The sequence below is a fragment of the Nyctereutes procyonoides genome, unplaced genomic scaffold, assembly GCF_905146905.1.
Source record: "Nyctereutes procyonoides isolate TBG_1078 unplaced genomic scaffold, NYPRO_anot_genome, whole genome shotgun sequence".
Classification (NCBI taxonomy): Eukaryota; Metazoa; Chordata; class Mammalia; order Carnivora; family Canidae; genus Nyctereutes; species Nyctereutes procyonoides.
In genome coordinates, this window is record NW_026575125.1 from 81,018,164 (window position 1) to 81,035,127 (window position 16,964).

The 16,964-nt window shown below is 39.6% G+C and overlaps 1 protein-coding gene across 6 annotated transcripts in view; it reads right to left on the bottom strand.

Annotated features, from left to right (window-relative positions):
- The window catches only part of ACSL4 (acyl-CoA synthetase long chain family member 4), an 86,013-nt gene that overhangs the window by 50,883 nt on the left and 18,166 nt on the right, over window positions 1–16,964 (bottom strand). For 3 of the 6 annotated variants that reach the window (XM_055337472.1, XM_055337476.1, XM_055337475.1), the window contains exon 2: window positions 8,440–8,490. Coding sequence is in view for 3 of the 6 variants with exons in the window: in XM_055337474.1 (XP_055193449.1) it covers window positions 5,375–5,458 (84 nt within the window). In the remaining 3 variants the exon portion in view is untranslated. Of the gene's footprint in view, window positions 1–5,374; window positions 5,505–8,439; window positions 8,491–16,964 lie in introns of those variants that run through there. The other 3 variants (XM_055337474.1, XM_055337473.1, XM_055337471.1) reach the window with 1 other exon arrangement.

The window sequence follows — 16,964 nt, forward strand, 5'->3', positions numbered from 1 at the left end:
GCCCACTGGCCAGCCTCTGCCCAGTTTTGCTTGTCATTTGAAAATCTTTCCTTGCCAAAGGTTTTCCAGGGTTACACTCAGATCCATTGATAAATTCATTTTTTTAAAAGATGAGAACACCTACCGTGTGTAAGTTTTGAGCACTTGATACGAAGATGAGTAAAGCATGCCCCCAATATTTTATATGCATGTACACACGTGTTCATATGTGTGGGAGAGGACAGGGAGATCAGTTCACAAATATATAGAATATAATATATGCCATAAAAGGAGTGCCTGGCTGGCTCAGTTGGAAGAGCATGCAATTCTTGGTCTCAGGGTCCTGAGTTTGAGCCCCATGTTGGGTGTAGAGATTACTGAAAAAAAATAAGCTATATATCTCTCTTAAGAACAAAATGCTAAACATATTCAAAAGAGGGGGGATACTGCATCTAGTTTGGGAGGGATAAAAAAAGAGATGAAGGAGGAAGTGGAACCATCCAGAAAGGTTTCACAAAAAACATAGTACTTGAGGTAGGCATGAAGGATGGTATGTTTTCAAAAGACAAAGAAAATGACTGGAACAAGAGGACAGTCCTAAAAGAGAGAACAAAGTGATGAATGAACAGATGGAGGCCGAAGAGTGCGGGATGGATGTGAGAAGCAGCAAGTAGTGTAGCAGATGCTTTAATGCTTTCCATGTCAAGTGCTGCTCCACTTTCAGGATCTAAGTTAGTGGGAAAATTGAATTTTTTGAGAGCCAGATTTACTAGCATGCAGTTCTATAACAGACACAGGTGTATGATGATTTAGCAACTCAAGATTCAACACCTGCCTATTATATTAAGAGGGAGTGAATTGTTCTCTACAGAAGAGAAAGTCTGATTTCCTGGGTGGGAAATGGTAGGAGGTCTGGGTCCAACCTCACATGTGCTGTTAAGTGGGACTCCGAACAAGTCCTATGACCTCTAACATAAAAGCTCTCAGTCAGTGGCATCATGTATAAACACAGGAATATTACCTGCATTATCTACTTTGTGGCACTGTTGGCAGAATCCTTCCCCACAGCCAGCTTACATTCCGCAGGCGATAATTATCAGTCCCTGGAATACACTCTCAACCGTCCCGCCCCCTTTCACTTTGTTGTCCTTATTGGGCAAAACTACAACCTGGTTAAATCCAATTCTCCTCTGGAGTCTGCACCTGCACCCACGCAGCTGAATTTGGCTGGAGAAAAACTGGACTGTGCTGAGTACCGCTCCCCCCCCCACCCGCTTTATACCCACGACAGCCCTCAATGCTGCGAGGAAACCACACTGCACCATACCACTCCATTCACTGGCTTGCTCTCCTCCTGTGTTTCGTGCTGGCTCCTCGCTCTTCTGACCACCAACGCTTGCTCCTCCTCCATCCCCATTCTCAGCTGCTGAGCTGGCTTATTGTTTTGCTGAGAAAATTGCAACAGTCTGAGAACTTGCACACGTTCCCACCACTGTACCCACCCACCTTCTTGCATCTGTGGCCACGTGCTCTTTTCTCTCCCAAGACTATGCACACGGACCAGTGCCTCTCCCGGCTAGGGTTAACCCCTCCACTGGTGCTCCACGGCCCTGTCGTGTCCCCCCCTCCCCACTTGGTGATGCTCCTCCATGGACTCTTCCCTCTCACACTCCATTAACTTTCCCTGCTCCACTGAATCATGCCCATTAGCATAATAGGCTATTATTTCTCTCACCTTAAAAAACACTCCCTCTCTTGTATGTTCTCTGGCCACAGCCCCATTTCTTCTTCTCTTGGGGACTCCTTGAGAATCACCTGTGTTCTTCCTCTCTCAGTTCTCTCCCCCTATTTCCCCTTGAACCTACTAGTCAGGCTTTTACACTCCCCTCCACAAATTGCTCTGATCAAGGTGACCTCCATGTCTTCACGTCCCAAGGTCAGTTAAGGTTCCCTGATCTCCCTTGACTCATCATCAGCCTTTGACCCAGCTGACACTCTGTTCCTGACTGAAATTTCTTCACTTGGCTTCCAGGAGCCTGCACTTCTTCCTGTTTTCTTGACTTCTCGAGCTGTTCCTTCTCAGTCTTCTCTACTGCTTCTTCCTTATCTCCCTGACCTCTAAATGCAACAGTCCTCAGTCATTGAGCCCCCCTCTTGGCTTTCTCTCACTCACTTACATGGTGATCTCATTTAGTTCCACGGCTTGAGATGGCATGTACATGGTGAGGTCTCCCAGATTTCTCCCCCTTACCCTGGAAGTCTTCCTCAAACACCAGATTTGTAGATCCAACTTCTTCCTCAACAGATCCCTCAGTCAAGTACCTCAGACTTAGAATGGTCAAAGCTGAGCCACTGATTGTCCTGCCACACACCTATCCCACCCAGTTTTGCCTGGCTCTGTAATTGCAGCTGCTCTGACCAAAAACCTTAGAGATCCCCTCCTTTGCATCCTTTTTCTCACACATTCCACACCCAACTTCATAGCAACAAATCCTACCAGCTCTACTTACAAAACACAGGCCAAATTCAACTGCTTCTCACCACCTCCACTGCTACTATCCTGGTATAAGCCGCTACCATCTCTCACCTAAATAGATGCAATTACCAGTCTGATTTCCCTGCTTTCACTTTTATAACCAATTCAAAACTTGGCAGCCAGACTGCTCCAGTGAAAAGGTAAGGTAGATTATATTAGTCATCTGCTCAAAACCTTTCAAAGGATCCCTGTACGCTCCACTCAGAAGTTAGTCCTCACTCTGCCCTATGAGACTACGGGATCTTTCCACTCTCTCTGAAATTTCTGACTTCATCTCCCAGGCTTTGCCCTGGTTCATTCTGCTTTAGTTCAACCTGTTCTTTACGGTTTCTGGAAGACACCAGGCAGGATCCTGCCTCAGGGCCTTTGTACATGTTTTCCTCTCTGCCTGGAATGTTCTTCCAAGACACAGGCAGAGCCTATTCCTCCACCTCCTTTTTTGTCTTTATTCAAATATCACCTTCTCCAGCAATCCTAAAATGGCACCCCCAACACCTCAAGGCCCTTTCTTGCTCTGTTTTGCTCCTGAGCACTTATCGCCAATACAACACCTGCTTTCCTTTTCATATTTGTTATCGATGGCCCCATTGGAACATAAGCTTCATGAGGCAGAGTTTACAGTTTGCTGCAGAACATTCAGCAATCACAACAGTCCCTCCACCCATTTGCAGTGCAGTAAACCTGGTGACTGAAATAAGAACGGATAAAGCATTGCTCTGAACAATAAAGTAAAAATGTATGCAAGTACAACAGCCTGGAAGCCACCAACTAAGGTGGCTTCTTTAAAAAAAAAAAAAGTCACTTGTCCGTGTCAACATTCTGGAACAGGGTACGGTCTTAAAATCCCTAAAATAAGTTTGAACCTGTTTTTAGTTGCTTAACAGAAAATATAAAACTGGAAAAACTACCTGTTGCCCAGAAGTACAAGACTGCTCTTCTAAAAGCACAAAGGCTACGTAGTTGGTACTACATGCTTTTTCACCCATGCCTCTTGTAAAAGTATGCTGTCCTTTGAATGAAGAGTGATACCTGCTGCCCTACCCATTAGGAGGACATGAACTCTACATTGTGCTTCCTTGAAATCAAGGAAGGAATTTATTTGTAGGGCTGCCAGGAAGGGGCAGGCCATCATCTTTGGTCATAAAACAGTTCTCGGTTCCTGTTGCAGTTTACCCTTCTGTACGGAGATCAGATTAATAACCACCCATTGAGCATTTACTCTGAGCTAGGCACCATGCTCAGTCCTCTAGACACATTATCTCATTGAATCCTTCAGGAAACCCCTTTGAAGTAGTACCCTCATTTCACTGATGATATAACCAGTCTCAGAGAGGCAATTCCCCCAAGGTGACACAGTGAAGTCAGAATTTTGATCCAAGGCTAATAGACTTTAAACAGACTGTAATAGATTTAAATAGATTTTAAAGCTATGCTTTCCGATCTATTGTCTGTGACCCTGGTCATACTGGTATCATCTAAATAGGTGAATAAATAAGTAAATAGGTGACAGTGACAAACTCCATGTATGAAGAAATCCTGGCAGGAATTTCAAGCACTGATCCTTCCTGTGTCCTAAGGCATTTTTATAGGTGGGAAAAAAACCCTTTAGGTATCTAGTAAGTCATAGCAATCTTAATGGGAAATCAGATAAAATTTTCTTTTACTTTCTATCTTGAGGTCAAGTTTAATGTGAAGTATTTCATTCCAGTTACTTCAAATGCTCTGAGACAGTTAGGTTAAACACAAAAAGCATTAGTGATACATTTAAGCTCTAGTACACAAAGTAAACAAACACTACATATTGACTAGTCTGAATTTAAAAGAAGGAATCATCTCCCCCAGAAGCACACAGCAACATCAATTTGTCAATGAAAAAGAACTGATAAACTGAAGTCCAAGACTTTTTCTCCCCAACGTCTGAGAAAACAGACTATATCAAGCAAGGATCCATGCACTTGCCAAGTTGAAACACATAAGGACAGATTGATGTCATCTGTCCCTAACAAACAACCTTATGAAAATGTAAAAGGAATCAATTTGAAAATCAATGATTAACTGTGTGATACTTCAAGAAATTGCATTTTCAAGTCACACATCGTTTAAGGGTGATTTAAATACCAAATAAAGAGACAATTTGCCTTCTGAAAGGGGTTAGCTGTATCTATTCAACATCAAATCAGAAAACAATTATAAAAGTTCCAAGAGATGAAAGAGATAACATACCTGTGGCACTTTAAAAGATCATATTTCTACATAGATGTTGCATCACTAAGATTTTTGGAAAGGGGTGGAGTGCTTTTTTTAAAATCTTACTTTCTCTCACACACTATTAAAAAATTCCAAATGATTTTAAAATATACAGGAGGAAGCTCAAATATGACCGTAACAGAATGGTTGCATTTGTTTAGTGAAATCAAACTTTGTAGGAGATATATTTATAATATAACACACTTCACATTTTCATATTAAGACTTTAAAAATGTCATTATTTTAAGAAAATAAAAGGCATTAGGAATAGCTAGCAGGATTTTTGTGGTTAGTTTGCAAGACTGAATAATCATGTGAAATATATATTCACCTGCCCTTTGTAAGTCTCCTCTGATTCAAACTGACAAACCAATCTAATCAATATGGTATAGTTTGTACAAACTTTAAACCCAAACCACAGTAATTATACTAAATACATTTGAAAACTTAAGCAAAAAAAGCAAAACCTTGGGTGAACACATACAATGCCCTCTCTCCGCACACTGCACCTGTAACGAGCTCATAGCTATTTTGACTAGAAGCGTCTCACAACTACGACTGATCTTTGGGTGCGTCTCTAACAAGCTTAACCAAGCCTGTCTACTTCATCACCTGGAGAGGTATTAACCCCTGAAGTCGCCATCCTGCCAGTTTCTTCCCAGCTTTTCCCAGCAAAGAAAGCACCTCAGCTGCCATGTTGAAGATGCTCTTTCACACTGTAGAGTCCCCTCCCATAATGCCTTAAGAACATCCCCCAGCATGCATCAGATAATGTTTTTTCTAGGTCATAGGATCTTATAATTGGGATCCTATCTATATGTGTTGAAATGAGATCTAGGAGCCAATGCTGCTGCCTACACACTTCACATACACTGTGTATAATTAGGTACCTATTCCTCATTTTAAGTCCTCACAAGACACTTGATTTTTAAATTTGAAGCTTTCAAATGTTGGGAAACGGGTGTATAGATTTTGGGGACAGACCATGCTAGAAATGGCAACTACTGACAAAGCATATTATGATCCAACTTTAATAGACATCAGGAGGAAGGGAGAAAAAACTAAGTTCTGGGAGGCATGTATTTGGAGAGAAATAAAAAAGGGTTCGGTGCCGTAAAAGGGGAGTAGATAGCACAATGCCAAATTCAACATCCTAGGCCACTGCTGAGGATTAACTGCCGCTGCTCAATGGGAGGGCACATTGTGCCATGGTGTAAACTTTAATTTTGTCTGTAAAGCCTCCTGTTTCCTAAGTATGTTTTCTCTATGGGAACACAGTTATGGTTTTAATATAAGCTAATCAAAACTAATTGGGTTACAGAACTTAACTTTCAAATTAAATTGGTTATAATAAATGTATTTTGTCCGAGAGACTGTATCTCTTTCCTGTCATGTTACCTATAAATAACAAAGTAACACAAATTGCAGGCTGCCAATCAGGAGTATAGGTCTAAAAAAAAATCTGTGACCAGCAGTAATACTTCCCCAAGTATAACTTCGTGTAGCAGGGAGAATTTTGCAACTATACCTTTTTCTGCCACATGACCTACCCTCCACATTTGCTAGAGGAGGAGCCAGTCCAACAGGTTAGTTCTTTGCTAATGTTGTTTCCCAGTACTTTATATTGTTACAAATTATGCAACAATGTAGTCTTATGTCATTTCTTACAAAATGGCCAAATAAGTCACTGCAATTCACCCATATGGTCACCATGTGAAACTGAGTTATGGGGTACCACTCTGCTCTTCAGTATTAAATATACCTTTATAAGTGAGACTAATATAAGAACTCAAAGACTGATAAATCTGTTGAAGATTGACATCCTGTAGCCATACAGTCAACTCTCAAATATTAGCACTAGTAAAGAGAAGGGTACACACATTCAGAAGACTGCAGAAGACTCAAAAAGTTATTTTTTCAAAAAAAAAGTTATTTTTTCAATTCTTAGCATTTCATTATAGGCGTGCCTGACTTTTTAGAAATTAAAGAGTTCTTCACTAAAGGAGGAAGCCACATGACACTAAATACAAGAAGTCGTGGAAAAGCACTCCTAGAGTTCATGTCCCCATACTAGGGATGAGGATTACTTTCCATTCTGTTCTCTTCACGTTCATTCGTTTCCCTGGCCCACGTAGGCTTCACTAAGGTGAGGGAGGCAGGGAAGGAGGGGAATAAAGAAATTAGGTATTTCTGCTTTGAAGTGTATTTTGGGATAGCCGAGGAGGCCCAACTATGCCAATCTAGGAGGACCCTCTGAAGTGTCAAAGGCACTCCAAAGTATCTGTAAACTTTTGAACACAACTGGCCATATGTTTCTGCCAATGCATTTGGCAACTCTGATTCTTTGCCTTGGTTGTTTTTTCTCTTACATATCTAGATGGGCTGTAGGCCAACTGCTATAAATGTTTATATTTGTAGGGTGTGTGTGTGTGTGTGTGTGTGTGTGTGTGTGTGAGAGAGAGAGAGAGAGAGAGACAGAGAGAGAGAGAGAGAGAGAGAGAGAGAGAAGGGATGCCGAGTGGGAAGCAGGGAGGAACCAGACTCTGTGGATCAATAAATCAACTGTAGAAGCCTGAATACTACTGCCCTCAGGATGGCACCACCGCCTATTTCCCAAAGGAAACACTAACCTTACTGATAGAACCCTTACCTCAGTTATCAATCACGGGATAGTATGCTGTCTAAGCAGCTGAATTCAGGATGGCTAATTTGGGCCTGCTGATGAAAATTTCTGGTTTAAGATTTTTCTAACACAGGCTAATCAGGAGAATTTAGCCCTGAGCTACATAAGAACATTAAGTCTCGAATTTCTTTATGCTTGGAATCCAAAAATAGTTACTAGCTCAAAAGAATTAGATCTTCTGTTTCAAGTTTATAACCTATTATAATTACGGTGACTCTCAGAAGACCAGAAATACTAGAGAGACAGCATTGTATGCAGGGTTTTGGTCCTAGAACAAATAACCTCTTGTCTATTTCCTCATCTGCAAAATGAGAAAAGTGGATTCTTATTTTAAGAGAACACAGGCCAGTAAAAGTTTTAAAAGCAAAGAAGGATAGTGAAGGGATGGACACAGTGGCCTTTGGGGTTGGGGGTGGGGTAAAGGGGTACAGACATTTAAAAAAAAAAAACGAAAACCCTACCATTTGCTATCACCATCATCTCATAAGATACAGAAGGTATTTAATGCCCCCAAATTAGATGGACAAATCTTATAATAACAACTAATCATTTAAATGGGAAGAATTTAGCCTTAAAAACTCATGGCCTGCTGTCCTCACTTCACCCTGGACCACTAAAACCTCCTGACTGACCACCATTGATCTAAAAAAATCAATGTTTGGGAAACACTGGACGAAGTCATTTTGAAGGCCCAAGATGCGAACACTGGGATTCTGATTTTGGTCACCGCTCAAGGAAAAAGATTTTACTTAGATTTCAATGATCACTCCCCCTTTTATTAAATTAGTGGTGATGGTTTAAATTTTATAGGTTGTGCAGATTAAAAAGTTTTCCCATTTTACTTATCTGGATATTGCCTTTTTAATACAAACATGGAGATTGGCAGGGTTTTCCCACTACAAACAGAATCAGGGTGACTGTTAGTATGGTTAAAACTTCATTTCCTCCGAGAGCTGATAAAATTACAAATTTAGAACTTTCAAAGAATACTTACAGATTCCCTTTTCCTCTTAAGAAGAGCACGTATATCTTTTGTGATTTCAATCTGCAATAAAAGACAACATTTATGGGTACATGGACATGAAAAAATAACCCCTTTTAAAAAAAAACTCAAATGCTGTTTCACATTACACCTATGCACCTTAGCTCATAATGAGCCAGGTATCACAGGAAAACAAAGATGTGACTAGAGATAACTGGATGGCTAGAAGTAATGCTATTGGGATCACAGAAAAGTAACTCAGCCTAAGAAACAGCAGTCAAAACTGTGCGAAAATGGCAAGATTGGAAAAATGGGCAGAGGAGCTGAATTTCTCTGAAGAAGTTATCCAGATGGCCAACAGGCACATGGAAAGGTGCGCAACATCACTCATCATCAGGGAAATGCAAATCAAAACCACAATGAGATATCGCCTCACACCTGTCAGGATGGCTGTCATCAAAAAGACCAGAGATAACAAGCATTGGCGAGGATGTGGAGAAAAGGAAAGTTTTGCACAGTGTTGGTGGGAATGTAAATCGGTGTAGCCACTATGGAAAACAGTATGGGGGTTGCATAAAAAATTAAAAATACAACTATCATATGATCCAGCAATCCTGCTTCTGGAAACATAGTCAAAGGAAATGAAAACAGGTTATCAAAAAGATATCCACACTCCCATGTTTGCTGCAGTATTCACAATAGCCAAGATATGGAAACAACCAAAGTGTCTACCGATGGATGAATGGATAAAGAACATGTGGTATATACATATAGTGGAATATATTCAGCATGAGAAAGGAGGAAAGCCTGCCATTTGCAACAACATGGATGTATCTTGAGGACGCTATGCTTTGTCAGATGAGCCAGGCAGAGAAAGACAAATGTTGCAGGATGTCACTCATATGGGGAATGTAAAAAAGCTAAAACTCATAGGACCAGAGTTGAATGGTGGTTAACAGGGGCTAGAAGGAGGAACCAGGGAGATGTTGTTAAAGGGTACAGACTGCAACTAGAAAATGAGGACGTTCTGGAGATCAAATACACAGCACGGTGATCACAGTCGAAATACTGAGTCATATACTTCAAAACTGCTAAGCAACTAGATCTTAAATGTTCTTACCACAAAAAAAGAAATGATAATTACGTGATGCAATAGAGGCATTAGCTAAAGCTATGGTGGTAATCATAACAATATATAAATGTATCAAACCAATCTGTTGTACGCCTTGCACAATGTTATATGTCAATTATTTCTCAATAAAAAATTTTTAAAGTAAAAATAAAAAGAAAATGGCAAGAAGCAGGAGTCATGCTCTTACTAGTTTTATCTGTACCTCTTCACCCCCCAAACCCACCAGGACAGGAGCCAAGTTCAGGGACAAAGTCTAACCAGAGGAAACCAGTCAATCTACCCAGACATCCTCACCCCAAGTGCCTGCAGGCACCTAGTGACTTCCCCATCAAAACCCAAAATGAATAATGTCCTTTAAACACTGCAAGATTCTTTCCAAATTAAAATACAGCACTTCTCTAGGCAAAAACCTAGAGATATTTTCATCTTCCCTCAATGAATACACAGATCAGTTTTGTGATGTTCTTCAAGATAACATATGCTATGAAGGCTTAGGGTCAGTTTACAGCTGAGGATTAACCTATTTCGTACACTGCAGGAGAAAACAACTTAGCATTTGAATGCTCAGAATGGTAAAATAAGGCTTCAACCTTCTACTCATTTCCACTCTCACAGCCCTCCATCAATCAGTTAAGACAAAACAACTCTCACAGATTCTTAAATACAAAAGACAGACATGATTCTTTTTCAGCGCCTCTCACTTTGTTTGAAAAACCAAAAACAACAAAAAGCACAGCCCACCAGATAAAAGGAACTAAATCACATTTCCTAGCCTATTTTTTCCTATACAACAGAATAACTGAACCTTAATTTAACTTCTCCCCTAGCCTCCCCCCTATAAAATAGGCCCTCTTAAGGTCATTCTATTACAATAAATCAAAGAAATAATTTCATATTAAAGAACTAAGCAGATTATCACCATGAAGCTTCAGATTTACAAATGGCTATGACTAGGGATGATCTAAGACATAGACATGGCCAACAAGCACATGAGAAAATGCTCTGCATCACTGGCCATCAGGGAAACACAAATGCTGAAATGAGAACCGCAAATTTGGGACACGTTTTTCACCCTTTCATGCGTATATGCAAGTTTCTGTTAAAGCAAGGAAGTTGGAAATCCGTCACAAGGCAAATTTTTAATAGACTGAAGCATATGACATAGTTTGTTTCTACTTAATGATTAACTGGTGGCATGGAAAAAAAAAAGAATACAGCATCTAGAGTTTATCATCTTTCCATTAGGGAATTAGCCAGCCCTGAGAAAGCCTCACTCACCGAACACCAGGGAGCAAACCAGTGTCCAGGCAGCTAGCAGGATGGTGATTAAGGACAAGGCAACCACAAATATGAGGCAGGGCTGTTCAACTTAAGACAACCCTCATGTTCTGAGACCTACTTCAAAACAATGAAGTTTTGCCCTCTTGCAAATAAGTTAGTCTGCTAACTGGTTAGCCACCAGTATTTTGAAAACATTCTTCCGGAAGTAAAGTCAATACTGAACTTGTGATAGCATCTGCTAGAAAGGTTTAAAGCATGATCAATCTTCCTCCTGTAATTAATGTCTCAAGGACCAAGCTTCGTATGTTTAAAAGAGAATGTTTCAAAAAGAGTGGGAAATATTAAAGTCCTGAGCACTTAGTGTGCAAATCTCAAAGTCAGTTCTGGTGAGTCCCTCATAAAACAATCTCCTAAGCAATGATCTTTTTACAGGTCTTGCTTCCGATAAATGTACGTATGTCACATATTGACTAGTAGATGAAAACTGCCACACTATATAATATAGTCCAAAGGTCAAAAAATGTTGAAATCAAGAAACAACACAGGTACATACAAAACAGTAGGGATGACTCTATTATATATACATATATTTGAGTGGGTACATATTCATAGAAAAATTAGCAAGATATGCACCAAATATTAATGCTAGCTATTGTTACATGGTAGGATAACACTCATGTGGGAATGAAGAAACAAAACAAGCAAGCAAAGGTGTGGGTAAGGGGAGAGACAAACAAGTCAACACTCTTAACTCTAGAGAACACACTGATGGTTACCAGAGAGAGGGGAGTGGGGGGTTGGGGGAAACAGGTGATGGGGATTCAGGAGGGCACTTGTAATGATGAGCATTGGGTGATGCATGGAATTTTGAATCACTATATTGTACACCTGAAACTTATACAACTCTGATGTTAACTGGAATTTAAATAAAAAATTAAAGTTACAAAAAGAGACTAAGAAGACATGATAACTAAATGTAATGTAAGAGCCTGCTTATGCTAAATACATAAGGTGTTCTGGCCCAAATTACATACACCATTATGCTACACCCATTGTCTTTACCAAAGCTCGAAGACATAGTCTAGTTTCAGTGCCAACAAAAATAATCCTAACTCTAGAATTATCTTACCACCCATTTTGTTATATAAACTCTCCCCCTGTAATTAATATCTTTATACACATACACATTTAATATTACCATTAGTATAGTTATACACACACACACACACACATATATATATGCAAACAGTGTATGTAAAAATAATAAGTACCTAACCTACGATGTAAGTACTAGGTTTCACTTGGGATGGGAAAACAAACTAGATGTATATAAATTCCACTCTTTACTTATAAAGTCGTACACTTTCAGAACCAAAAAATAGAGTTTAAAATGGGTGTAGTTAACTCATTTCTAAAAGGAAACTCTTCTCCCTCTCCTCTCCGAATGACCACAGGAACTATAATAGGTTCTACTTTCTAGAACATTAGGAAAGCATCTTATGTGCTTCCCTATACGGTAGAATTAAGAATTTCTTCCTAAGACATAGACATGACCAACAAGCACATGAGAAAAAGCTCTGCATCACTGGCCATCAGGGAAATACAAATAAAAACCACAATGAGATACCACCTCACACCAGTGAGAATGGTGAACATCAACAAGACAAAAGACAACAAATGCTAAAGAGGATGTGGAGAAAGGGGAACCCTCTTGCACTGTTGGTGGAAATGTGAACTGGTACAGCCACTCTGGAAAACTGTGTGGAGGTTCCTCAAAGAGTTAAAAATAGATCTGCCCTAAGACCCAGCAATTGCACTGCTGGGATTTACCCCAAAGATTCAGATGCAGTGAAGTGCCGGAACACCTGTACCCCAATGTTTATAGCAGCAATGTCCACGATAGCCAAACTGTGGAAGGAGCCTTGGTGTCCACTGAAAGATGAATGGATAAAGATGATGTGGTTTATGTATACAATGGAATATTACTCAGCCATTAGAAACGACAAATACCCACCATATGCTTCGACGTGGATGGAACTGGAGGGTATTACGCTGAGTGAAATAAGTCAATCGGAGAAGGACAAACATTATATGGTCTCATTTGGGGAATATAAAAATTAATGGAAGGGAATAAAGGGAAAGGAGAGAAAATGAGTGAAAATATCAGTGAGGGTGACAAAACATGAGAGACACCTAACTCTGGGAAACAAACAAGCAGTAGTGGAAAGGGAAGTGGGTGGGGGGTTGGGGTGACTGGGTGATGGGCACTTGGCGGGATGGGCACTGCGTGTTATGCTAAATGTTGGCAAATTGAACTCCAATAAAAAAATAATTTCTTCCTAATCTGTATTGATTAGTTTTACTCTTAAGATGAGTAATTATGAGCATATCAGAAAACAGGGACACCTGGCTGGCTCAGTCAGAGAGCAACTCCATGCTGGGTATAGAGATTACTTAAAAAAAAAAAACTTTAGAAAAAAGAATATTAGAAAACAGCAAAAAAGTACACTACTGCTGTTTTTTCTGTTACCCAGGATTAAATTAAAAACAGCATCAAGAGGGAAAAAACACATTTTCTTTTTTTTTAAAGATTTTATTTATTTATTCATGACAGACACAGAAAGAGGCAAAGGCACAGGCAGAGGGAGAAGCAGGATCCATGCAGGGAGCCCGATGTGGGACTCGATCCTAGGACTCCGGGATCATGCCCTGAGCCAAAGGCAGATGCTCAACCGCTGAGCCACCCAGGCGTCCCCACATTTTCTTTTAAAGTTCTCAAGTCACAAACATCAATATATCCTACTTGTAAGGTCTGCTTAAGGTATAGCTTTGCTATTATGAAACAATCACTGGGTGGAAGAAAGTTAACAGATGAATATTGCTGCCACACTGGTAATTCTTGATTTGGGACCAACAATCTTAGGGCACTGATTTTTTTAAGATTTTATTTATTTATTCATGAGAGACACAGAGAGAGGTATAGACATAAGCAGAGAGAGAAGCAGGCTTCCTGCAGTGAGCCTGACATGGGACTCAATCCTAGGACCCTGGTATATCACAACCTGAGCCAAAGGCAGACACTAACACTGAGCCACACAGGTGCCCATAGGACACTGAGTTTTAAACATTTTGGCCAAATAGTTTGCATCATATCAAATACTGGACTTACCGAATTGTCTTCTTTCCAAATTTACTCAAAAAACATTAATATGTGGATGATTCTGAAATTATAGGGCTTTTATTATAATACTAAAGACCTGAACAAAAATCGAACAAGTGCTTGTTACTTTGAGTAATCCTCACCAGAAAGTACCCTGTGTAACTACCAAAACTTTCCAAAATTCAGGTATTCTTTGCCAAAAGTTAATTTTGTTTTTAAAAACAATAAAAGCATGAGTCTTAATAAATGCACAGAAAGGCCCAAGTCATAAACATTAAGCTCTCAAGGAGCAATAATTTTAGGAGAAAAAACAAACTAGCACTTACCCCCTAAAGTTGAGATTAATAAACTGCTCGAGAAAGGAAAAATAAATTTTGAGAAGCTAAGACTGTTTTGATGGTTCTTGAAGTATCCAGGCCCACCAGTTCCCTGCAGTGCTACTGTTAATATTACATTCCCGCTTTCATTTACCAGGAATGTTTTATTTACTACAATGGCAATGCATGGAAGTTCCATCAAAAGTAGTGCCAATTAAGAATCAAGAAATTAGTGTTGCCAAATATATACAAAAAGGCACTTTATATACTATTGACATAAGTGTAAATTGATCCAAGCCTCCTAGAAAGCAATTTGGCAATATGCATCAAGAGTTCTTATGTCATACCTCCCAACCCAGTAATTCCATTTTCTACTTCTAGAATATCCTAAGAAACAAATCAGCATGCACACACACACACACACAAATAGAGATAAGAGTCATCACTGTTACAAAGAGAACAGAAGACAGAGAACTAATTTCAAATGCCTAAATGGAGACTGGTAAAATAATGATGCATCCGTATGATCAAATGCTACACCATTATCAAATGCAGCAATGTCAAAGAATATTCAAGGATGCAAGAAAATGTTCAAGATGTGCACAGCTTAATTGGCTGAAGAGGTAACTTAAAGAATATCAACTTCTTCAAATATATGCAGGCTATAAGCTGAAATGGGTAGCCCTTAGGTTGTAGAATTACTGATAATTTTTAATTTTATCCTTCTATTTTTCTTATGCTTCCTAAAGCTGATGCAGTGACCATCAACTAATAATTAAGTAGAAAATACAGCACGAGGCTTTCAGTTCATTCTAGTGTGTGTTTGTGTGTGTTAAATAACAATGAACATCACCCCTAAGGCTTTCAACACTACTTAAGTGACAAAGTGACACTGCAAAAGAATCCAAAAGTTGACTTTACCTGCACTATGCAAAGATCAGACACTTCTATTTCTAAATTAGACTCAAAGTAAAAGAAACTTCTTTTGCTAATGCAATATAATCTCCAAAGCAAAATAAAAGTTTTTTTGTCTTGCTATAACTTCAATGTTAAAGGTTTCCTAAAACTAACAATTGTCTTTGCTGTCCCCTCTGCCAAAATGTGACTAAGAAAAATTGACTACTATTGGAAACTGAATAGACGATATCAAAAAGCTGGACAATCATGAGGGGTTCTACACAGATTAAAATACAAATAATTTATTTAAAGCCTGGAGTTCCACTCACCCGATTACAACAAACAGGAACTCAAATGCCAGATGATATCTGCCTAAGATTTAATAGGCACCTCATCGGTCATACTCACCAATGCTTCTGTCCCACAAGGAAAAAGGTTTTCATCTGACCAGAATCAGCAACCCGGGGCGGGGGGTGGGAATCAAGGCCTTCCTTCAGAAAGAGTATCACAAGCAAAAGGCACCTAATGGGTATCATCTCTCTGCCTTCCACCCAGGTGGTAAGAAGGATTTTAAAGGGAGTGCATTTCAGAAGTAAATTCTCCATCAATATCCACTTGTTTACAACCTCAACTTTGGGACCAATGACTCTGAACTTCAGAGCATATCATCTTACCTAAGACTAAGAGTGTCTTGCTTCAGACATTCCAATCAACTGTGATATCACATTACAAATGTGTACTAACTTCAGAAAGGAGTGGGCAGGAAAGGCTGATTCATTTCTTTCCCTCCAAGTTTTCATTTCAAAATGCTTCGGGTAACAGTAAAGTATCATTAAGTAATCTACTTCCTGTAAATTCCAGACAGCTATGAGCGTGTCCTGTAATAACCTTGAAAGGGCCCAGCAGCACAGAGTTCACAGTACTAAAAATTACTGAAAGAATACAGCTGATTTCATGCGATTCCACTGCAACATACAATAATATATCCACTTGAAAATCAATTTTTTAACTCCAAAGTGAAGGGAAATCCATCTGTGAGTGCTGGTTAATTCAACTGGGTTGAGCCAGTGCTTCGGAAGCTAAGCTCACAAATTTGATTCCTGTATGAACTGGTTAAAATGACAGTGATTACACTTGCCAGTTAGACAAAGTCTGTCCCCTGGTTTACCTTTTGGCCTGGTGTAATTATTGTCAAAGTCTCCATCCCTTTTTTGGCAAAACATCCCTAGTGAGGACTCCAGTAATAACGCTAACTCTAGACCCACAAGAGAACAAGGCACGAACGTATGGCTACATTGGCAAATCCAACCTTCACCCTGCTGAGAAACATTAACTCTTGACTGAATCCACGGTCATATACAAATGGGCAAGTAAATGAAAGTACCAGCTTTGTGTCATTAAACATACATACACATACACACACAATTCTTTATTCCAAGTGTTTCAACAATGCAAAATATGACAATTTTAGTTTACGTACAACTGAGTCTTCATAATCCAACTTCTAAAATCTAGATTAAAACCATAATTGGGTGGCTCAGTAGGTTAAACATCAGACTCTTGGTTTTGGCTTAGGTCATGATCTCACCAGTTGTGAGATGCAGCCCAGTGTTGGGCTCCGCACCTAACAGTGAGTCTGCTTAAAGATTTTCTCCCTCTATCCCTACCCCCACTCACACACACACTCCCTCTAAAATAAATAAACTTTAAAAAGCCTTAACTGATAAATTCAAATTGAGGTCAATTCCTC